At 43.9% G+C, this 24,209-nt stretch overlaps 1 protein-coding gene across 2 annotated transcripts in view; it reads left to right on the forward strand.

The window, feature by feature from the left end:
* Positions 1 to 24,209, forward strand: part of Csmd1 (CUB and Sushi multiple domains 1) — a 1,398,492-nt gene that overhangs the window by 1,176,806 nt on the left and 197,477 nt on the right. For both annotated transcript variants that reach the window (XM_057752269.1, XM_057752268.1), the window contains exons 24-26: positions 12,942 to 13,133; positions 13,762 to 13,888; positions 19,113 to 19,315. In XM_057752269.1, the coding sequence (XP_057608252.1) occupies positions 12,942 to 13,133; positions 13,762 to 13,888; positions 19,113 to 19,315 (522 nt within the window). The remainder of the gene's footprint in view (positions 1 to 12,941; positions 13,134 to 13,761; positions 13,889 to 19,112; positions 19,316 to 24,209) is intronic.

Here is a 24,209-nt window from a genome sequence, read left to right on the forward strand (position 1 = left end):
AATGATTATCCATTAACAACCTATATACATTACATTTTTAAATGAACTACACAATCACAATACCTTAATCAAGGTCAGAAATATATAAACCTATAACAAAATTGACCTTAAATTTAAATCACTAAAGCAAAATCCATATCAATGCAAATTATTCATATCTATATCGTATCCCCCTTTAAATGTAAAAGAACATTTATAAACAATATTTGGGAACATGGACACAGATTTTTCTCTCCAAACTGCTTCATGCTGAATGGGGGCACTGTTAATCAGGTCTTTCATGGTGTAACCTGTGTGCCAGGGTCATCTCAGTCGGCAGTTGAGTGAAGTAATTTTCTGAAGGTGTTCACAGCAACCCTTCAGGAGGGCGTGGTCCATCATACCATATTGAGATAGAAACAATCCACAGGGTTTCATCCTCTGTGAAAACAAATGAAGAAACTCTTTTCCAAAGTATCATATCCTTAGATCCAAATTCTGAAGTCAAGGTATTTTCAAAATATCTATGTTGGATTAGTTCAGCAGCATTTATAAACAAATATCTTTTAGCAGCTGTTGCTCTTTTCTCAGCATTCAAACAATTCAAAGAGAGCATAATAGCATACAGTATCAAGATTTTCTGTATATTTTCCATCTTTTTTGGCTTTATTTTAACTTTTATTTCATTTATTTTTACTTTTAACTTTTTGCTTTTGAGACAGGTTCTCTGTATATCTTTGACCTCGAATAACTCCATAGACCAGGCTGTCCTTGAACTCTCAGAGATCCTTCTGTCTCTGCCTTCCAAGCATTGGGATTAAAGGCGTGTGCTACCACACCTTGAAGTCACAGAGGTCAATCTCCCTCTGCCTCCCAAGTGTTGGGATTAAAGGTGTGTACTACTACATCCAACTACTTTTTTTCTTCCTTTTTTTACTTTTAAGAACTTTAACTTTTAGCCTGCATATATTTTTAAACACACTGTAAATCATTTAAAGGTTTTCTTTGTCTTTGAATCTCTCTTTACTGTATATCTCTCTTTTTCTGACCACGCGAGCCTTTAAATTACTAAGCAATATGGGTAGGATTAAAGCCGTGGCTTTGCCAGCTAGATGCAGCCCATTCCTTAGCTTTCCAGCCTCATGGTGGAGATACCGCTGGAGCCATTTTTATTGCCACAACTCTGTGGCGTTTCAAGGTCCCTGCCAGCAAGCAAGCTTCAGTAGTGTGTACTTGCAAACCAAACGAACCGCTTGCGTGAAAGAGTCAGAGTTTGCCCTGGCAGGACAGACCAGAACTCCAGCATTTTAAAACAGCACAACTTTTTTTTTTTTCCTGCTACGGCCGAAAACAAACAAGCATTCAGTCAGCTCTTATCAACACCATTTAAGTGTTTTGTGGCAGGACCTCTTAATGAGTTGCAGGGTTTTGCAGCTAAAGCTGAATCAGGAAGCCTCTCTTAGCTGAGAGTGCTTGCTTGTCTCTAGCAAGCAGAGCAGACCTGAGAAATTGCTGCTACCAAGAAAACATGCACAACACTCTCATTTTGTTCTAGAATTACTTCCCAAGCTTTCTCAGGCTTTCTGTGGATTGTTATCCACACGTTGGGGGCCATTCTGCTGTAGGGAACTGCGGGCTGGCGTTCCTGCCACCCAGCTTCCGGCCGCCTGACTAGCTCATGCCCCAAAATAACGGCAGACCTTCAGCAGAGGGAGGAAGACCTGGTCAAGGAGAGAGAACTTCCAATGCATGGGAGTACATACTCCAGGGAGCATGTGTGCGACTTGGAAGAAGAGATAGAATATGAGAGTTTTGTTCTACTGGTGGCATTCCATGCTGTGAAGTTTATCTTGACCTTGTGTTTCCTTTTTGTGCTGAGCCCACTAAGACAATATGAATCTTCAGCAATTGAGCAAGTGACTTAAGAAGCAGCAGAGAGAAGGCTGCCTGGTGCTCAGGGTTTGCGGTCAGGCTGACAGCTTCCAGTCACTTGGAACTCCTGAGGACCCGTATGGAGCTTCCTAACACTTGGCTGTGTCAGCATTGCTTGGCTGCAGCTGTCGCTTCCTTGTAATTGATGCCTTCACTCCATGCTCGAGGTGACACATTTCCACATGGAGTACAGCCATTCCTTTGTATCTATTAGTTCTCAAAACATGGCATAGTTGCAATAAATTCAAGTATTATGGGTTATCTCATGTATTTATGGATAGTTTATTTATGAAGAACTCAAGGTGTTTCATAAAGTCTTTCCTCCTCCGTCTATGTACCTTCCACATTTAACCCCAGGAAACAAGATAGACCAGGTCCCGAGATGACAAGACTCAGGCCAGAGCATTGCCAGGCAGGGTTCAATTGCCAGTCCCTATTTCTCCTCCATCCCATTTCTCTAACCTCTGAAACATCCCATTGAGATGCTCTCAGCCTCTTTCGGCAAATGAACTGCCTTCTTTAGCACTGCTCAGAGTCCTCAGACACGCTTCTCAGAAAGCTTTGGTTTCTTTTCAGACAGGCATAGGCAGAAGAGGGGGATGTGCGTTGAGGTCTGTGTTCAAAGCATCCTGACCTTTGCTAGAAGCCATGCCAGGAACTTCCCTGAGAGGCAGAGCGGGAGTAAGTGTGGGCCAGCTAAGGTGAGGAACCTTGGCACGGGATGTGCTGGTTGCGTTGCTCAATCCAGAGTTGAGCAGGTGCTGGGGAAATGGGAATCTCACAGTTATCTTTTGACTGATGACCAGTAAGTCCTTGGCAGGATGGTGAGTGATTAAAAAGCACATGATTCCGCATAAGCAAGCGAGGAGAGCTGCAGTCCAGCCTCCAAAAGTGTGGCAGGGTGTCTTCCCTAAGCACAGGGCCTCTATGGCAGGCTGTTTCTCCAGGGATAGCACAGGGAGGCTAAAGGGCTTGGACTTTTTCTGCCTCCTGCCCTCCCTTTTCCCAGTATTTGGGTTAGAATCTGTAAGTAGATAAGAAGTCTTTTTCCCTAGGAATCCCCCAGTCTCACACTGCCCCAATCCGGAGCCTGAAAGTTCGTTGACTTTGAGCCTTTAACTTGACTGTAGGAGTCTCAGCACTCGGTGCTGGAGCCCTGTGGGCTCGGCCACATATCAGATCATGTGGCCAGTAACTGCCTTCCTTCTCACATGGCACTGAGTGTGTATACTGGCACCAACAGGAAAGTCCTTGTCAAGTGAGGGCCACATGCAGGATCATGTTTCTAAATAAGCTGCCAGGGTCAGGTCCTGCCAACCCTCAGGCTCCCAAGGCAAAAGTGAGTGAAAAGAACATATTGATCAGAGCTTACAGAAAGTATTTTGAGAGGATATCATTATGAAAATCAAATTAGTAGGAATGTATGTATTATTGGGTTTTAGACCATGGGAATTGAAATTGAATACTGAGAAACTATGCTTCTAAGAATGTGTGTGTGTGTGTGTGTGTGTGTCATTGAATATTTCCCTAATTGTCCTGCCAACATTTGCATTTAAAGGATTTCATGTTGAGGCTAGTCTTATCTTTAAAAATAGTTATGCAATTTCTCAGAAACGCTAAAGATTCTTAGAAATATTGTTGCAAGTGTATGTTGGGAATTTAAAATCTTGAAGTCACATCATAATTTCTCTATGTTCTTCTCAGCGTTCAGGTTGTGTTGGCAAGGTCTCTTTGGTTGCAATCCTCTTCTGCATCCTGTCTTCTTTTGGGCTGACATCTCCAGGTTTTAAAATCCATTCAATCTAGTTTTAATCTCATCTTACTTTGTAAGGAGAATATTTATTAGAGAATCATCTACAAGTGTTCTCACATTATGCGTTTTTACTCACATTTGCCCATGAGAGCTGCGCTGTCACACAGCTTCCCATGCCAGCCACCCTGATGCTTAGAATGATCTAGGTATTTTTAGAAACTTGTGGAATTTCAGAGCGTAAAACAAAAATATTACTTTAAGTTATGTATTCCTTAGACATAGTATTCCTAGGCAAAACAAACAAAGCACAATTTGAACAAAAGAGAAACAGGTCCTGGATGAGGGTGTTACATTTTGAATTTTTAGCTGTGTGTGAACCACTGGTTTGTCCTGTATTATCTTCCAGAGGTTAGGATTCTGTGCTATGAGATATGAAACGCTGTTAGCTGAGCTCATGGCTATACTACTCCTGGGTTCTCCTATATATAAATGTTTGCATGAACCTTTGTTTGTGTGTGCACTTGTGGGATGAAAGGAAGAGCCACCCTCGGGCTCACCTGTGTGGCTTCTCGTCAGCAGCTTGTCCCTGGGGTGGCACAGGTGGCTCATTTAGAAGCAGCCATACACTCCAAGAGTGGCTGCCTATACATGGGCTATCTTGTGCTCCTCTCCTGTTGGCACCGACCCTCAAGGAAGGAGTCAAGCAGCTCGGCATGTGAGGTCCTTTGCTGGTGGCCACCGACACACAGATGCCCTCGCTCTTCCTCAGGCATTCATTCCCTGATGGCTCTGTGACACCTCTCCTTAGCCTGAGCCCTGGAAGTTGTGACTAAGGCTTGGCATAGAAATGTGGTATGGTATCCAATAAAGATACTGTATGTCCAGCGTGAGTTGAACAAATGGTGTCCTGCTAACATGCATCATATTAACTATTACTTGTTGGTTTTCAGCCAGTGTGGACCACAAGTTCCTAATGAACAAGGTTTTTTGTTTGTTTTGTTTTGTCTCTTCAGCATCTAATGTTCTCCTTCAGCATAAATGTCAGGAATAGAGAATGTGCTTTCTATATGTCTAAATCTACATGGTCTCAGGAACCAATGAATACACCAAAGATAATGTACTCTAGGCATGTGTCCTCAGCTAGATAACTAGAGGAATTGCGTCTGTGCTTTCTGTCTCGTCTCTTTAGTTTTACCATCCATTAATGCATTCTATCCAGAAACTATTATATTAAAAAAAAATGTGTTGTCTTGGGGAGATAACTCCATCAGTAATTGATTACTGGGTAAATGTGAAGACCTGAGTTCGGTCCCCACAACCGACATTAAAAGCATGCCCTTGGCCATATGCTCCTGGAAAGTGCTGAGGAAGCAAAGACAGGTGGATTCCTGGGCTCATGTGGGAAGACAGTGAGACCACAGTGGTAGGCTGTAGGATAAGTTTTCCAGAACCTGTCCCCCAAAAATGAGGTGAAGAGTGATTGAAAAAGTACCTAACATCTATCTCTGGCTTCTACGTGCACACGAGTTTAGACACACATGAACATGTGCACACAGAAACACACAAGAGGAGTGATTACACTCACAAGCATATTTCATCAGTAAAAATGAAGTGTGAGCAAGCACACTAAGTTCCTGCATGTGATCAGTGTCAAGAGTTCTATCATAAGTCAGATATCTTATGTAAATATATATTTTGAAGAATAATATTGATATTTCACTTTTATATGAGTATCAGTTTTTGTTTCAACATTCTAGATTAAAATTAAAGTGTGTAAAAAGAAACTATAGCATATATGAAAACATTGAGAAGAAATGTTAGAAAGCCATTAATACCACATAGCTTTAAGTTGCTTCCTTGCGGTGATGGTTAAACTTGCAAGGACTCTGGGGGATGCCAACATAGAATGTAAAAGTGATCCCTGTCTCCTCTTGCCACATGTGTCCCTCCCTTTAGTTTACAAAGTTGGAAATGAAAAGCGTGCACATAATTGGGAAGGACCAGCAGCGATAACAGAGAACAAAGTTCTACATGCAACTGGGCATGTGAGGTCCTTTGCTGGTGGCCACCGACACACAGATGCCCTCTGTCTTCCTCAGGCATTCTTTCCCTGATGACTCTGAGACACCTCTCTTTAGGCTGAGCCCTGGGAGTTGTGACTCAGGCTTTGCATGGAAATATGGTATGAAGGCCAGACAGTGGTGGCGCACACCTTTAACCCCAGCACTTAGGAGGCAGAGGCAAGTGGATCTCTGTGAATTCAAGGCCAGACTGGTCTAAAAAGTGAGTTCTAGGACAGCCAGAACTGTCTCACAGAGAAACTCTGTCTCAAAAAAGCAAAACAAAACAAAACAAACAAACAAAAAAAAAAAAAAACCAAGCAAACAAAAAGAAATAGGGTGTGGTATCCAGTGAAGATATTATGTATTTTGTATGTGTTGGGTGAGTAAATGGTATTCTTATTAACATGCAGCATGTTACCTGTTACAGGTTGATTTTCAGCCAGTACAAACCACAAACTCTTAATGAACAGGATTTTGTTCTCTCTTCGGCATGTAATGTTCTTCAGCATATATGTCAGGAATAAACAATGTGCTTTATATATTTGTCTAAAGCTGCATGTGAGCACCATTGAACACAAAGTGCCCTGGCCTGGATGGTACATCCATGCAGGAATACGTATTAGTGTGTTCTGGACAGTTGTCACAATTTACCCTCAATAATAAGTGTGATTTTCCCACTGGAATCCAAGAGGACCCCAAGTGTCTTGTTCTCTGTGTGAGTAAACACTGAAACATGTTTGCTGAAATTATCTCATCGTCATTACCAGTCAGAGGTTCTTTGCTTCCCTGGACTCCTAGGGGAGCCTTGGAAAAAGTTGTAAATCTCCACATCAGTGGTGGGCTGAGTTTCCACCTAACACAGGTGTCTGTCCATTGTGTGTCCCCACTGCGGGCCCCTCTGCATTAGCTAACGTGTGCTCACCCCAACCACTGCCCCTTAAACCCTGGTTTTGCTAGCTTTACAGTTACTGTCTGCCTATCTCTTCTCACTCCAATCCACTCCGTATTACAACAGATGAACTCTTAAATGCTAGGTTTGTTGTGTGTGAGTCACTCCCAGCATTCCCATGGAGATCTCATGTGTGTGTGCACTTGTGTGTGTATGTGTGTGTGTGTGCATGCGACTCCCAACATCTCCATGACAGCCTGAACAGGTTTCATGATATATTAGAGTGAGGTCAATGTATTTTGTATTCCCAAACCTATCTCCTCCTCAGTCCCAGCCCTCAGAACCCCACATCTTTGACAGACAGCTTCAGCAACTCTGGAGATCTTGGCTGGGCTGCCTATCATTTGTTCTTCTCTGGGTACCATGTTCTTCTTCTGCCATGCCTCCATGCCTGACGAGAGAACTGTCTTTCCAGTATGTTTTCACTCTGGTTTGAGAACTTGGCAAGGTCCCTGTGCTTCCTTCTAGAACTGTCTAAATGACTTTCTTCTTCATAGTGTGACCTATTCCTGCCAGTGCCCAGACATCTCTCTGTACCTCCACACCCCTTCCTCTGCTCCAGCATTTAGCAAAACACTTTTACCAGTATTTATCTTCGTGGCTACTGACTAGAAAGTGAGTCCTCTTTCTTCTATTCACTGAGCCCAACAGTGTTCATTGCCCAACAGTATCTTAGAAAGTAAGTCAGGGTAGTTGGCTGAGGTTTCAGGCTTAGTGTGTAGATGGAGATGATGACCAGAGGTGTGTCTTCATGTCATGCTGCTGGCCCCCAGAGGTGTGTCTTCATGTCATGCTGATGGTCCCCAGAGGTGCATCTTCGTGTCATGCTGCTGCTCCCCAGATGTATCCCGGCTCCTTCCTGCCTCACCCTAAAGCACAGAAAGTAGGAATGCATAAAGAGAAATCAGAGGTTGAAGGTTTTGAATTCCTTACAGAGATACCTCAGAGTGGATGTTGTCTCAGGTCTTGGCTCCTCTCACTAGGGCAGAGCCAGCCAGAATGAATGTAGTCTTGGTTTTAGACAGCAGATTCAGAATGGTGTAATATTTCAGGATCAACTTGAAAGGCCCTTGTATGTCATGCCCCTGCTTCATCCACTCAAATAAAAAATGCATTAGTGTATTTTTATTGTACAGTCATGAGTTATGTGATAAAATTCACTGGGTGGTTTTAGGGATATCAGGATGCATTTTCATTATTTGTTTATAGCCTAGACTTTTTGGCTTTCCTGTCTCTTCCTGGAACTCAGAAACTCACATTTTTTTTTATTTGAGCATCATCAACATCATGTTCTCTGTTGTTATTTTACTGAAATTTTATATCTTGACACAAGGCTTCTCACATCACAGAATAATAAGAGTAATGTTAAAAGTTAATGTGTGGGAAAAACAGTATATGAGGAAAATGAAAATAATCAGTGAAAAATTACCTCACCTAATAAATCAGTGGACACCAGTAGTAGCCATAACCAAGAAATGACACCGATTTATAACTCAATATTTTTCAAACTAAATGCAAATACTGCACTTGGAGAGTTGTATTATTGAGTATGAGTTGTGTGCTAAAACACAGGTCAATTAACCACTTCAAGAAGTTCAGTATTAGTCAGCTCCCCTTCTAAAGTAAGTCACAAAAATTAGTATAAGCAAGTGAACCCACATGGGCCTCTCATTTATTTCATACAACTGCAAGTCGAAATAACTAAAAGGATATTTAGACTTTTGCCAGTATACGGCTCTTTTCTAAGTCAGATGTGTGAAATCCTTGTCTGTGTTTTAAAGATAAGAAGCTTTCATAGATTACTAAGAAAATGATTAGTTTGCCAACGCAAGAATATTGTCCATGTTGAAATGCCTCATGCAAAGCTGGGTGGTGGGGGCCTGCCACAAGTGTCTGATGGATTCAGTTGTTCACAGGAGAAGACACTAGGGATCTGCCAGTTACAGGTGTCTCCTCTAACCTGCTTCTGTAGCTCACTGAGCAGAAAACCACATTCTCCAGGGCACTTAGCCAGAGCTAAAGACAACCAACTCCTAGTCCGTACTGAACAGAGGAATACATGCAGAGTGGAGCTTTGCTTAGAATATTGGGGGATTAAAATACAGTCTATTCCAACAGTGAGTCCTCATTAGACTTGGAGAGGTAGGAGAAAAGACATGTCCTAGAAAAAAAGATGGTGGAAAGACTATCAAAATGGGTAATTATTGTAAGAGATACTGGGAGTAATTTTATTCTACTTGATGTTTGGATCTTGTTTTGACTAGAACGTCTTGTTCCCAGCATCCTTGCTGTGTTGATGACTTATGAAGAAATCTCTAGGAGACAGATAGAAGCAAAATGACTAAATATTCAGGCTTAGACCATAGTTCCTCATAATGTTTTGACATAAATAACTTGAATTATTTTTCAGAATCTCTGTGATACAAAGAAAACACGCAGGCAGTATTCACACTGATTCCTGGCAGCCTTGTGGCTTCACCATAGGAGAGGTTACTTGCCTGCACTCTTTAGCTGTGACTTTGCTTAGTGGTCTTCAGATAAACCATTGAAAAATCTTTTTAAGTTCACATTATATTGGAGATGTCTCTTCAAAGAAATATTTTTATAGACTCAAATAGAATGTCTTCTAATAACTTAGAGTTACAAAAAATAACCTGTAGTAAATATTCCCCGAAAACAATGAAGACTTATTATAGAAAGACGTAGCATCATTTCAGACCTCTGCAGTTTCAGATGAACTCATATCAATATTTGAAAGTAGTGTTGGATTATTATAGCTGTAGATGGTGAGGACTGATTCTCCTGCACCACCGTAGACCTGCATTCCTGGAGACCAAGACAGTCAGACTCAGGGCTCTTGCTGTCTTCAGGGGCAGCTGGAACATTGGTGGTGCCAAGGCTGGAGACCTGGGCAAGCTCTGGTCTAATCCCAAGGACCCATACAGGCAGTGCACTGTTTCATGGCTTGTGACTAAGCTCCTTTGTTGTACAAGCGACATTTGCAGACTTTGCTCTGGGAGGCTAAATACCATCCTCCTCTCCCACTAAACTATCTACCAAAGCCATATTACCTGCATCCCCAGGTGTAAATGTCTCTGCTTTCCACTTAACTGTGTGAATTAGCAAGCCATTGGAAGTTTAGCCAGAAAAGCTCTCTTAAGTGGATTGACAGTTGGTTAAATGTACTTGGAAATGAGGAAGGGTATATTTCACAAAAGACACTGGGTAAGCCTACAAGGGTGCAGAATTGAGTGCAGGACTTTTACAAGGCAGCAGATTTCATGTGACCTTTGAAGAAATAATAAAAGTACAGGAAGAAATATTACACAGCCTAGGAAGACTGACTGTCCCTTCCCCATCAATAACCAGCATCCCTGCATGCCCTGACATGTGCTACAAACAAATTCCTAGACGAAGTGATAGAAAGGGCAATAAACACAACTCTCTACATCAAATTCAGTCAACATTATTACTAATATGTGTTATTAGCTCTGTTGCTTGTTTTTTTTTAAATGTTTCTTTCTTCTTTCGTTCAAATAAAGACTTCAAGCCATTAGGAGGGAAGACAATTTTCTTCTAAGTGTGGAATAACAATACTTGTAGACCTAGGAGATTTGGTCCAACAAAGAACACATTTACCCAACATATGGGACATGTATTCTGATTATTATCTTAAGTACTCACATCTGTGGACCATCTGGGCAATGGTGGCTGGGCAGTGGTGGCTGGGCGGTGGTGGCTGGGCAGTGGTGGCTATGCTCTACCAGAACCATTCACTGGGCTCCCAAGAGCATGGCTGCCCTTCCTCCATAAACGCAAGCACACATCTACACTAAAGAAAGTTTCCGGGCAGGTGTTCTTTCTCTATAGAAGACATGATGGATTGTGAAGCTGAATGGCCACTGGGACTGTTTGTAGATGTATGTTCTCATCTTCCCACAAAGTTGGAATGTGTGTGCTTGCTGATCTCTCTGTGTGTGAATGTATGTGATACTGTGTGTATGCGTGTGTGACTGCACAATTACTTGACATGCATTAGTGGAATAGGAAAATTTACCCTACTTCAACTGTGGTTGAGACCCTTACACCAAATAGGCATTTTGTAGAGATGCCAATTAGATATATGATTTAAAAACCTGATCAAGCTCAGTTCCCTCAATATTGTCGACAGCCTGATGTAGCAATCCCACTGAGGGCTTCTGACCTCTGCACATCCCGAACATGGATCCACCTGTGACATTTTTATGACGTTACAGCGTCGAAATTCCAACAATAGTGGCAGATGGATGATAGAGGAGTGAACTTCAGAGACTCTGTAGGGCCTGGCTGCCTTGGGAAGGCAGTGTGGACAGAGTCTCTGAGTGGGCTCCAGTTGGGTCCCTCAGTGGCAGGACTTGGGTGGCCTATTGTGTGTGAAGTGTCACATTATCTGGATACTTTAGCTGATTTGGGGTCCTGATACAATAATACTGACAATAGGACTCAACCTTGTCTTCATGGTGTTGATTGTCTGCCTAGACCTCATCTGTTTAACCAGTTCCCAAGTGAGTGCTCTCCTGGGCTGCTACTCACCATACCCAGTTTAAGACATTTGGGCACAACCTTCGCTGTCATCCATAGAACTTTCCTCTAGGTGTGAGGTTACTGAACCCTAGCTGGTCATTCTGCACCCTGTTGTCCCCAAGCCCAGGCAGAATTGCATTCTGAAGCCCACAGATCAGATGACATCTCTAACCCCAAAGCCAGCAGAGACAGCATCAGAACAATGCAGGCTCAGATCATCACTCAGGCCGTGTAGCGCTGGGGCCCTGGAGGACTTGCTCACACGCTGCACAAGTCTCAGGGTTCTGTTGAGGTGGTGTAGTTGCACATCTTCAAAACTGCATCAGTGGAGATTCTCTCCTCATTCCTACCCTGAGCTGTGGCTATTCAAGCTGTTCCTATTTCCACCAACGAGGCAGGTACTTCTGCTCTGGCATCCAGTTTGTTTATATTTTTAACAGTTAGCATTTGAAAATAGAGCAGAGTTACTGGAAAGGTAATGATTTCATGGCCACTGAAGTCTCTGATACTGCAGAGCAGGAAACTTTGCGAAAGGAAGCTTGGGTGCAGCCTAGGAAAGGACAGGCAGGCTGCTCTCTCCTCTCCATCTCCAGGGCAGCAAGATTTGGTCTTGCTTATTTAAAGCTCGCTGGAGTAAAGCCAGACCATAAATGCAAAGAGCAATTCCCCTCAGAGGCATGCGAGCTCTACAGGCAAACACTGTGGAAAGTCACACATCCATTTTCAAATTTAATCTAATTTGGAAGGAAAGTGTTGGGTAGGAATGGAAGCAAACAGACCACATGGCCCACCACATTTTAGCTCTGCTTTTTATAAGCACTGAAATTTGCATCATGGTCTGCAGAGAAATATGTTTGGGTTAGGCTGCCTCTCATGAGAACAGAACCCAACAGCTAAGTCTGGAGTCTGAGGAGATGCGGAGGTCCTCTGGAGACTAAGCAGCAGGGTCTCCTGTGAACCAGTTTGGGTGGGCAGGGATGACTCTATGGTTATGCGGCCATCCTGGGTGTGTATGAAAATGGGTGGTTGAGGATGGGTGTCTTCCTCATTTGTTCCCCATCTTATTTTCTGAGACAAGGTCTGTCACTGAACCTGGAGCTCTGTGATTGGCTATCAAGCTCCAGGGATGTTCCTGTTTCTACCTTCTGCCCTGACAGCCTTTTTATGTAGCTACTGAGGATCCAGACTGGTCTTGCGCTTCCCTGGCAGGCACTTAACCAACGGACTTTTTCCCAAGCTATTTCCCATCAGCAGCTTTGTAAACTCCCATGATACCTGTTATCTTAGAGGTAGGGAAGCTATCAGGAGGTGGGTGTTGTGATTCAGACTGCTGTGAGCTCTTGCTGTGAGCTTCCTCCATGACAGCATGTCATACCTCTCTCCTGGAGGTCTGAGCTAAACAAGAAATAGATGCAAAGGCTATAAGTGTAGGGAATTTTGAGGTGGAGAAAGCAACTTTCTGACCAGAGGTATGGACAGGACAGTAAAAACACAGAGCTCTGTGAGGCAGAGAATAGACAGAGAGAGGAGTGACTTATTCTCTTAATAACACAAGCCATTTGCAGATAGACCTTAAAGACCCACAATTCCTTTCTCCTTTGAAAGTACACCATGTCTTTTCCTTCTAGCCTTTTAAAGTGTCCAGTTTAAAGGCAGATGTGTTCTCTCTTGAGTTGATTCACCTGTCCCTTTCTTGCTCTAGGCTTTGACCTTGTGAAATGTGAGGACCCGGGCATTCCAAACTATGGCTACAGAATCCGAGACGACGGCCACTTCACAGACACTGTGGTTCTCTACAGCTGCAACCCAGGCTATGCAATGCATGGCAGCAATACTCTGACCTGCCTGAGTGGGGACCGGAGGGTGTGGGACAAGCCTATGCCTTCCTGTGTGGGTGAGTTGGAAAAGCTGGATCAGACTCCTGTCACGAGCCAGGCCAAAGAGCGCATGCTCCATCTGGCTTGGGACTTGTTCTTGGAAAAGAGCAAAGGATCTCACAGATCAATCATTGTGTTTATATATAGGCAGGTTGCATCCCCAAGAGAGACATAGCAGCATCTACCCCTCCTAAGCCCCCAAGAAGGTCAATTCTACTACAGTTAAGGCTTACAAGCCAATGAGTTTATTAGACTTACTTCTGGGCAGTAGCATGGGTTCAGCATTGTGGCCTAGAGGATAGTCTTCTACAGCCATTCCCAAGATGTGTGTATACACATGCTAGCAAGGAAGGACAGCCAGCCAGTACTGGGGAGTGTTGACTGCACGGTCATCACTAGAAGTAGGGCCCGAGAGTGCCGATGCTTGCATTCTCACCTGCCATAGCCCGAGAGATACTGGTTACTGGTGCGGATTTAGCTTGGAAAGTAATAAAAGATAAGATGGACAGGTGACTGATTCCTCTTACATGAATTAATACAGGCATGCTAGGGTTTGTTAGCAAAACTAAAAAGAAGCCCAGACAAAACTAGCTAAGTAGAAGCTCAGACACGCCAGTAAGCCTCCCCTCTCTGTGTCTTTTGCAGCGGAATGTGGAGGTTTGATCCATGCAGCCACATCAGGGCGCGTACTGTCTCCCGGCTACCCCGCCCCCTATGACAACAACCTGCACTGCACTTGGACCATAGAGGCTGATCCTGGAAAGACCATCAGGTATTTGCTCTGTGCTCTCAGTCATGGAGCAGTGGGAGGTCTGGCCAGTGTTTTTGCAAGAGCAGCAATAGGGCACGGACTGCCTGATTGAAGTCTGGGAGCTTAACAAGAGCATTCATCTGTGGCTAAACTGTTCCTGGTGTGCTTTTCTAGGCTTTTGTAGTTGCGTGTCCAGCTGTCTATAATAATGAGAAGGGGCTGCGTGTGTCAGTGAGCTCTGCTGTGAACACGGTACCCTCGGCACTGAGTGCCAATTCTGTGGGTGTCTGTGTGTGTCTAATGTGTACCTGGACTTTGATGGGCTTTGATGGACTTTGATGGTTTTGCATGGAAACTCACTTCCATGGGCCATCCTCAGATGTTCATCATCAGAGGGCTGGTCTAAGAAGGCCAGAGACCCTCCTTGGGTTTTGTTCCTGTAGAATGAATCATGGTGGAGGTGTCTTGGCAGCAAGAAAGGAAAAATTCTATTTTCTGCTTGCCTTAGCCAATAATTCATGTGCCAGAGCAGGCCTGTGAGACCAGCCAGTGTTCCAGTGTGAAGAGATCAACCCAATCCCTTGCCTTGTTAGTGAAAGAGAAACAAAGGACACAAACAGACGGACAGACAGGAGCTGACCTGCAGTCCTAGAAGGTAGAAAGGGGGATGCCACCCTGAAGTTAGACTGAAGAGATGAAATCATGAAAAGCCGAAGAAAACAGGGATGTATTTAAACCAAAGCTTTATGTTGTAATCGAGAGTTGGTGGTGAGTTTCTTAAGCTCACAGAGAGCAGTATTTTTAAGTTCTGATGGGTTGTCTGCCCAAGATCATCACATAGCACGGAAGGAAATTGTGATGTAGGTTCTTCTTGACCATAGCTCCATGTGACTGACCTCACACTAGATCTTCATTGTGTAAGAGGGGAAAGAAAGAACTTAAAACTGATGGGGAAGGGAAGGAAGGAGAAAAAGGGAGAGAAAGGGAGGGAGGGAGGGAGGGAGGGAGGGAGGGAGGGAGGGAGGGAGGGAGGGAGGGAGGGAGGGAGGGAGGGAGAATAGTGTAGAAGGGAGACTCCTAGGCAATAGGAAGGGAAATGCTGAATGGGAGGAAGGACGCATTTAGGGGACAGGAAGTGAATGTCATGAAGATACCTTCTATACATGTAGGAAAACGCTACCTTGAAACCCATTATTCTGCCCACTAACAAAAGCATACAGAATGGCAAGAGACTACCTTAGAGATCACTTAAATTTTAATCCATTCTTTAGTCGAGATAAATGATTAGTGTAACAGGAGACCACCAAGGTGAATTTGAGCAGCAAAGTCAATAAAGTCACTTGTCCACTGTATGACATAAATGCAAATATTAATCCCATGAGTGGCGATTGCCTGGCTGGAGTGACACAGAGACCATTCCATGAACTCGAAGGAGTAGAAAACATCCACCATTGTGAATGACTCTATGTAAACAGAATTCTGTCTCTGAAGGACTTCAAAGTGTACTTTTCTCAGACTTCCCTGGGTCGTTTGTTATCCTAAATGAAAAGGGGCAATGTCTCCCCATGAATGAGAACAGGTATTGGGTCAAGCTCGCAGGTGACTCTAAGCCTCCATTAAATATTAATAAGAGAAGAGAGATGGAATCAACAAGGATGTTATGTAATATTAATAAATATATAAATTTTATTGTATTTTTATTTGTGTGTATATATGTGTATGTGTGTTTGTGGTGTCAAGGGAACTGGCATGTGCAGAGGCCAGGCATTAACTTTAGTATCGTTCCCAGGAGCCTTTTTTTGCTTTGTTTTGTTTTGGGTTTTGTGAATCAGTGTCTCTCACTGGCCAGCACTCAACCATTGGGATAGGCTGTCTGGCTAGAGTTCCCCCAGGAAACTGCTTCTCTGCCTCCCTAGTGCTGAGATGGGAAATGTGCACCATCATCCCCAGCCTTTTTTCGTGTCTCTGAGAATCAAGCCCAGGTCATGTTCACATGTCAACATGTCACTGACCATCTCCCCAGCCCACAAATGTACAGCTTCTTTATCATAATCTAACTTTAACATGTAGTAGGTATCTTTCTAGAGGCAATCATGTATACCTCTGTACCATTCTAGAAAACTCTTGATCTACATCTACCCTGACAGTAAGCATTATCAATTTTATCAACACATCTTTTTAATGCAAAGAAATTAAATAATAAAGATGCTAAGAGAGAGGTTATTTGTGAATAATTTACCCAGTTGACATTCAACTCACCTCCCTGTAACTCTGATGAAGTCACTCATTTCAGAACATAGACCTGACTTTTGAAAATAGTTGCTTGAAAAATAACTAAAAGTAGACAGTGTAGTGTTTTTATTTTAATTTTACCATACTTCCAAAAAGAAAATAACCTGATCTTGGCTTTCACATTTGCAGGGAGTTTAATAAGCCTTAATGATGTCACTGGGGACCCCGTCCAAAGGGCCTACGTTTTCTACCTGGAAATTACCAGTGGGCACAAGTGCACAGCTTGTCCTACTGCGGGTGGAAGCGTCTGACTTTTAAGCAGGGATAGTTTCCACGCTGCAAATATTTGTGAGCAGCTGCATATGGAAGCGAGAAAAGGATGGTTGCATTCTCTGAGATAGTTGTAGCTGGGCCTTCTTTGAAACCCAGACCATTCTTGGGTGGTGTTTTGTCAAGAACAGTGAGAGAATGTGTTAAGATGTCTATCGGGGGATATTTGTTTTGGAAGAGATTGTAACTTTCATATTCCATGGTGCATATCCACTGTACATGGTACTGTGTTATACTGCTATAGTAAAGTACAGAGTATATGTTGCCAGCCCCTCCCTCCATACTTCCCTATCCCCAGTTATTCTTCTAAATTCCCCTGAAGGGTTTTGCAGCAGCTTCTGTTTACAGTTTTAGCATTATGTTGTGCCTACCTGGTCTGAATTTCATTAAAGGTCTAAAACCAAGGCACTGGAGTGAACTTGGTCCTATTTGAGTCATGGGCTAATATTTCTCTGAGTTACTGAGTATATTCCAGTGCTGAGCATGGCAGGGATGTATACAATAAAGGTGACAAGGGGTAAATACCAGTAAAGGACACCAAGGACTACACTCTGAATCACAACATGGGACACTGTGCATTGGCCTTGACTGCCCTTCTGCCGCCATTCAGAAAGCTCTCTTGGTTTTTCTGTTCCTGCTTGTCCATGGGAGATTGTCCTGGCTGGTACGGTTGAAGGAGTAGCTTAGCAAGCTTACACAATATGAACATTACAGACAGAACATTATCAACATTGTCAATACTATACCTCATGTAGACTTTTAAGAGAATAATGGTTGTATCAATGACTTTGATCTCTCTTGTCCTGTCTGAGTTGGAGTGTCCTTCTGTCAGGCAGCAAGTAAGCCCAGAACATTTCAATCTGCTTTTTATGACAGGGCTCTTGAGTGAGGGCCATTTGTCTAGGGAAACACCAAGTTCATTCCTTGGGACAGATAAAATATCTGGAAAAACATCCTGGAAAAATGACCCAGGAAGAGGATAAGAGCATAAAAGAAAGATGCAATGACAGTTGAAGAGAAAAGGGTCACTGAGAGAGAGAGAGAGAGAGAGAGAGAGAGAGAGAGAGAGAGAGAGTGAGTGACAGCTGGAGATCATGGAATATACACACATACACATGCATGTTCACATAAATGAAAAATAAAATAAAATAAATCTTGAAATAAATTAACAGATTCTACTTTTCACCTTGGAGACTCATGATCCCAAGTGTAAAATTAAACTGGGAATACCACAGGTACATACAGTCTACATGGTTCCATCTTCAAGCTTCCCATTAAACACATAGAGGGGATCCAGGTACTCAGGGATCTCACACGCTAGCACATATGGAGATGCTGAAAGTCTAAATGAGAATATCACAACACACAGTGGGGGGTATTAGGACAAGCAGGTGATTGGCTTGTAGTGTGCAGGGGATATATGAATGGACCCATAAAATTTTATTTTTAAAGAGTTTAAACAAGTGGGATAAATTATTGAGAGGATGCTGAGCTGTGAACTCTACTACATTCTGTCCTTTACATGTGCTATTCTGAATGTCTAAATGTACACTCCACATTTTATGCTTTACCCAGGTGAGATGTGCCAATCCTTTCTATACGTAATGTGTGGGAAATGATGTAGCTGAGATTCACGTAGGTCGGGTGCAGTCATTGTATCTGTGGCAAGATCCATGAGCAATAAGCAGTAAATGAAAATCTATAAAGAACTTCAAGGAAAATGGCTTTTACTGGCCTTTTAGTTAAATTCTTCTATCTGCCCGTCATCCTTGTGAGCCGCCTCAGGTGTAAAGATGGTTCTGGGAAACACCTGTAAGTCTAATAGGAGTGGATAAAATGTTATAAAGAAGAGAATTCATATTGGGCATTTCTGTCGTGGTGGTGTTGTCTCAAACAATGTGCTGACTCTGAAGATAAAATTTGCAGAAACGAGGACAGACCAAGAGAATGGACTGTATTCCAAGTCTTTCTCCTGGGGTGTGTGCTGCCACCAAGTGGCATATTAAGAATAACATTGATAAGAAGAAGCCTGGTGAACCAAACTTGTTAGGGGTGTGAGTGCTCTGGCTAAAATTATAAAAACCATCCAAACAACTAGAATCCTAAAAAGCCAGTACATGCAGTAGAAACAAGTCCCAGTGCCATTATCAATGGCTTCTCAGTCAGCCCCCATTGTCAGCCACATTCAGAGAGTCCCAGTTTGATCACATGCTCCTTCAGTCCCAGTCCAGCTAGGCCTGGATGGAGTAGGAGAGGGCCTTGGACTTCCCACAGGGGAGGATACCCTGCCCTCTCTTAAGACTGGAGGGGGAGGGAGAAGGCGGAGTGGAGGAGTGGGAGGAGAATGGAAGGAGGGGAGGAAGTGGAAATTTTTGAATGGAAAAATAAAAAAAAAAAAAGAAAAAGAAAAGAAACCATCCAGCAGTCTTAGAGTGAGATGTTCAGTCTCTAGACGTCAGTTTAGCCCTATACCACAGCTCTGTGCGCCAGCGACTGATGCCTTTGGACTGTGCTATGTTCGGAGCTGCCAGGATCCCCATTCTTCTTTGCCAGACGTGTTAGAACACGTCTGATGGGAGTGTGAAATGGCTGGTGGTCGGTACACGCTTGTGTCTAAGATGAAGCCCTCCGTGGAGGGCAAGTGGGATGCTCCTGAACACAGAAGCTCTGCTCTCTCTTGCAGTCTCCACTTCATCGTCTTTGACACCGAGACTGCTCACGACATCCTCAAGGTCTGGGACGGCCCCGTGGACAGCAACATCTTGCTGAAGGAGTGGAGCGGCTCGGCCCTGCCTGAGGATATCCACAGCACCTTCAACTCCCTCACCCTGCAGTTTGACAGTGACTTTTTCATCAGCAAGTCTGGCTTCTCCATCCAGTTTTCCAGTAGGTGCAAATATGGTCTTCCTTCAACTCCAGGGCTTGCCAGGGCACAGGACTCTGTTCCTATCCGATTGAGCAATGTTTGCTTAGCTTAAATTGAGACTTGGAAAGGAGAAGAGATTTCTTTCCTTGCTTTTTTCATGGAGGGGAGAGAGATTTGTAGTCTCATCTGTAGCTGGATTCAACACCAAGGTTCCCCTATGACAAAGGACAAATGCGCACAAGAAAAGCATTGCTAACTTTACTTAGTATGGGTTTTGTGTGAACTTGGAGTCTCTGTAAGTGAAGACCCAAGGAGAGAGAGAAAAACTGAGATGAGAGCAAAGGGTGTGACCAGATGGCAGTCAGTAGAGAGCCCTGTCCCCCCTGCTGGGTGAGAATCCTCTCCACATCGCTGTGTGCCTGCGTGTGCCTCCCTCTGCTCCTAGGGAAGAATGGTATGCAGGGCAGTCATGTGACTAACCTTACAGAGGATTCTTAGGTGCCTCTGCAGGAGATATAGTGGCAGGAGGTCACAGAGCTGCTTTTCTCAAACGTCAGTGGCTGTATTTTATGGTGGTATGTCCTCGATCCATCATTGTCAGGAGTAAGGTTGGCTAGGGAACTGTGTATATTACCAGGGAGAGATACTGGAGGGGGAAGAACGGCTTCAAAGCTTTCACCTGGACCGCAACTACCTAGGCAGTAGTAGAAGGCAGATGTCAATGACATCAATATGGGAAAGCAGGGCTTGTGTCTGGGGTTCTCCTGAACCTGGCATTAACTCTGGGTTCCCTGGTTTGATTTTGAGTCTGGATGGGGCCTCAGGCTTATTTATACTGTGTTTTCTGCCTCTACTTTCCAAGTGTCTGCATCCTTCCTCGGGCTAAGACTTGAAGTCACTAACAACATTAGCTCCTACTGAATTACGACTGAAAGGTGCATTCGCAGAGTTGAACTCTTATGTCCTTAAGATAGTCCCATCCACACTGTCCAGCGCATTCAAACTGACTGCTTCCTCAGAAGGATGGAATGGGCACATTCTCTAGCAGTTCAACCCTTTAGTTCCCTGCAAAGAGCACCAGACAGAGGTGCCCTATAATTTGGTAACACACAGGTCAACCAAAGGAATTCTCATAATAAACTTGGCACCCACACAGGCTCTTTCTTGGCAGGTTGGAGGAGAGCCATGTTTAGTATTTGCATAAGGGAATAGAAGGTTAAGGTCAAGTTAAGGCCTTAAAGTGTCACCAGTGGAATCGAGGTTACAGTCACCACAGTTCCTCACTCTGGTGTCACTGCGCTTTGCGGCAGTAACTCGTAGACGCAGGTCTCTATTTTTATTTTGACTGTCATTTTTTTTTTTTTGAGAGAAGACCTCATGTAGACCGGATGCTGATGAACTCGCTGTGTAGCCGAGGATGACCTCTGACCTCCCAAGTGCTGTGATTACAGGCATGAGTTTACGTGGTACTGAGGGTTGAAGGGAAGGCATCCCACACATAAAGCATGTGCTCCACAGACAGAGCTGCATCCCTGGCCGCTGGAGCCACACCTTTGTACAGAAGCATCTCTACTGGGCAAGGGACCTGTCTGAAGATGCTTCCTTCCGTGGCCATCCTAGCTTGGTTCGGGATTGTGCCCCTTTGACTTCCTGCTGTATAAAGTCACCCTGTGTTTTGGGAAGTTGCAGTAAGTTGGTTATCAGTACACTTTATGTAATAAGCAGAAAGGTGGGCAAGGTCACGGATTATGTGCCCTGTCTCTTCCCTTCTGTGTACACTCTGATTTTGGACCCTCTGATTTTTTTCCTTCTGCATACACCCAGGCTTGTACATTTTCAGCAGACTTTTGTTTTCTTCAGCACTTTTAAGTTCACCGAAAAGTTAAAGGAAAGTACAGCCCTCATAGACTCCCCACCCTTCCTCTCCATGGGCACCAACTTTGCAACTGTCCTTCTCAGGAGTGGCACTTTGCCAATCTGTCTGTCCCCCTGACACATCTTTCTCTCCTGACACCTCAGTTCATGTCGGCACTTGCTTGGGCAGCTGTGGCCTGGGTTTCCACCAGGGTGTCAAATACACATAGCCACCAGCACAGTGTCATTCCAAATAGTAATTACCTCACAGCAGCCCAGATAATAGAAAATGGAAAAAAAAAATGTTTTTGCCCAATTGCCTTTGCTCCTTCTGGCAATGTCCCTTAACCTGTTGCAGCTGTGTTCCTTCACTGACTCCAAAGAAGGCTTTATGAGCATCCAAGGTAGCAAAGACTAGAAGCCCTCCAGGGATCTCCCAGACTGCCTGCATCAAATTGGAACTACTGTCTCACATATGGAGCCACGACCATATTCCTGGTCTCTCCAGTGTAGGACAGCCATTGTTGGACTATGCAGGCCATATTGGGATATTGTGGAAGCTGCTCTAATCCAGTCCCCCTTGAATGTGTAATCCACTCTATCAGTTCTGTTCCTGGAGAGGACCCAGCTAACACAGTCAGACCGATACCTCTGCTCTACCCCTTCTTGCGCCACCCCCAACCCCTGAACATCCCTGACCGCCTTCCCATCATAAGTTTGCCCCGTGTGGCAGAGCTGCAGCTGCATATCACACAGCCCGCACTCACAGGGCACCTTCCTCACTGCACCCCACAGTTAAGCTTCCTTCATGTCTCTTCAAGGCTGGGTATCACACTTCATGGAAGAGGTGGGAGGAGTCCACTGTGGAAGGAACTTTGAGTTCACTTACCCATCACTCCCTGGCTAAAAGACGTCTTAGCAGCGTCCAAGTTTGGGCAAACTATGAATGCAGCTGCTGGAAACTTGCATGTGGAGGTGTTGCATGGACATTACGTTTTCGGTGCAGTTGGGTAAAGAACACAGTCCTCAGGCACATTGTTAGGGGTCCTTATACGACTGTCCTCTCGATTTTTAAAAATGTTTCCATTTAAGCAATATTGTACAATGTAGAATATCCCTCCATATAGTAATTTAAATTATTACTATGAAGTGATAAGAATACACCCACAGATGTTTCTATAGAAAACTTTATGATTTCATTTTGCATTGTCCCTAGGTATGTTACTTTACAACATGTTATAGACAGTATGACCTGAATGTTGTCAATTCCTTATAATTTAGCTGAGTCCTTCCATGTTCTCCTACTGTCCTAGTTGTCAATAAACTTCCAGACATGTCCTGTACATGGAGAAATTGCATGCTCACTATTCTCCCTCTCCCTCTCTCTCTCTCTCTCTCTCTCTCTCGCTCTCTCTCTCATTTTCTTTTGAAACCGCGTCTCACTGTGGAGCTCTGACTAGCCTAGAATAGGTCATCTCCCAGTTTCTGCCTCCCAGTGTTGGGGTGCTGGTGCTTCCACACCTAGCACCAGACTTTCTCTTGCAGCGTTTCTGTAAGATCATCTTGAAGTTCACAGAAAGGAAAAATCAGGATATAAAAACATGAAATATCTGTGACGTGGGAAATTTGGTCTTCTTTCTTGGCCTGCAGTAAGAGAAGTATGAGCCTATGTCTCTATGGCTTGTGGCTTTGTTGGTTTAGAATGGCAGAGAACGTTGCCAAGTTCAAGGCTGCTTTAGTCCCTAATGACCTGAAGAGAACACTGTGATTGCCAGGACTAAACATATCACAGCAGGGTGGGGATAATACTGAAAGGCAGGAATAGCATGGGATCACGTGGCATACAGAAGTAGCCAAAGAGGGCAGGGCATATAGAGGAGAGCTCAGACACACAAGAAAATAAAGAGCAACCAACCAGGAGCTCAAACAGGCACGGGAGACACAAAACACAGGCGAGACATACAGAGAGACAGAACTCAGTGTCGTATATACCTATGAGCCAGGCATGGAATGAGATAGATGCTTTTACTGCAAGCTTAGAAAGTGATGTGGGGCCTGTGGATAATATAGCAGGCTAAAAGCTGTCTCTTTGTGAGACTGTGAAGAAGACGGTCAAAAAGAAAACAGAAAGCAAAATCTCAATTCCAAAGAGAGACAAAGAGGGGGAACATCAGAAATCTACAGCAGGTGTAGAAACACACTTGAACTCTACAATGCATAGTAGGAGGTAGGACATAGACACAGATTCAGCCATGTTTTTGGCAGGGGACAGGGGGAAAAGTCACTTCCAAAATCAGGGCAGAATTATCATGTCCAACCCAGTAATCCAGCAGAACCAGTAGAAGCTAAAGGAAAAACAGGAATTTGACTGTGTTCATTGGGTTCTTCAAAGGAACAGAATAGATAGAATGAATCATAAATTCACAGGAGATTGAATTGGAGTAGCTTCCACAATGTCACAATATGACCCAGATAGTCCAACAGTGGTTGTCTTAACACTGGAGAGACCAGGAATGTAGTAATTGCTCAATGTGCGAAGCAGCAGTTCCAGATTGCTGGGAAATTCCTGGAGGGCTTCTAGTCTTTGCTACCTTGGCCGCCCAATAAGCTGTTTTCTAGTATCAGTCAAGGAATAGAGCAACAAGGGATGTTGCTAGAAGCAGCAAAGGCTATGGTTTCTGTCCAGTTTCTCTTATCTGGGCTGCTGTTCACATTTAGTGTGGGTCTTCCCTCTTCAGATAATCTAGTAAAAAAAAAAATCACTCCTAGGAGCCCTGATGCATTTACAAGTGCTGTATCTTCTTAATGAATTGCTTCTTTGTCCCTTCTGAGAGATTTGGTTTGAAGTTGAGTTTATCATATGTCAGAAATTGCTTCAATGGCTTGTTGTTGGTTTCTGTTTACTCGAGAGTCCACTATCCTTTGACTCTCAGCCTGTGAGTGTCTTTAACAGTGGAATATGTTTCTTGGAAACAGTAGATGTTAGATCATGTTATTGAGATGAAGTCTCCATCTCGTTATTGAGTTGAAGACCAAACAACAATATATAGAGTCAATCAA

This window comes from Chionomys nivalis, chromosome 20 (genome assembly GCF_950005125.1).
Source record: "Chionomys nivalis chromosome 20, mChiNiv1.1, whole genome shotgun sequence".
Lineage (NCBI taxonomy): Eukaryota > Metazoa > Chordata > Mammalia > Rodentia > Cricetidae > Chionomys > Chionomys nivalis.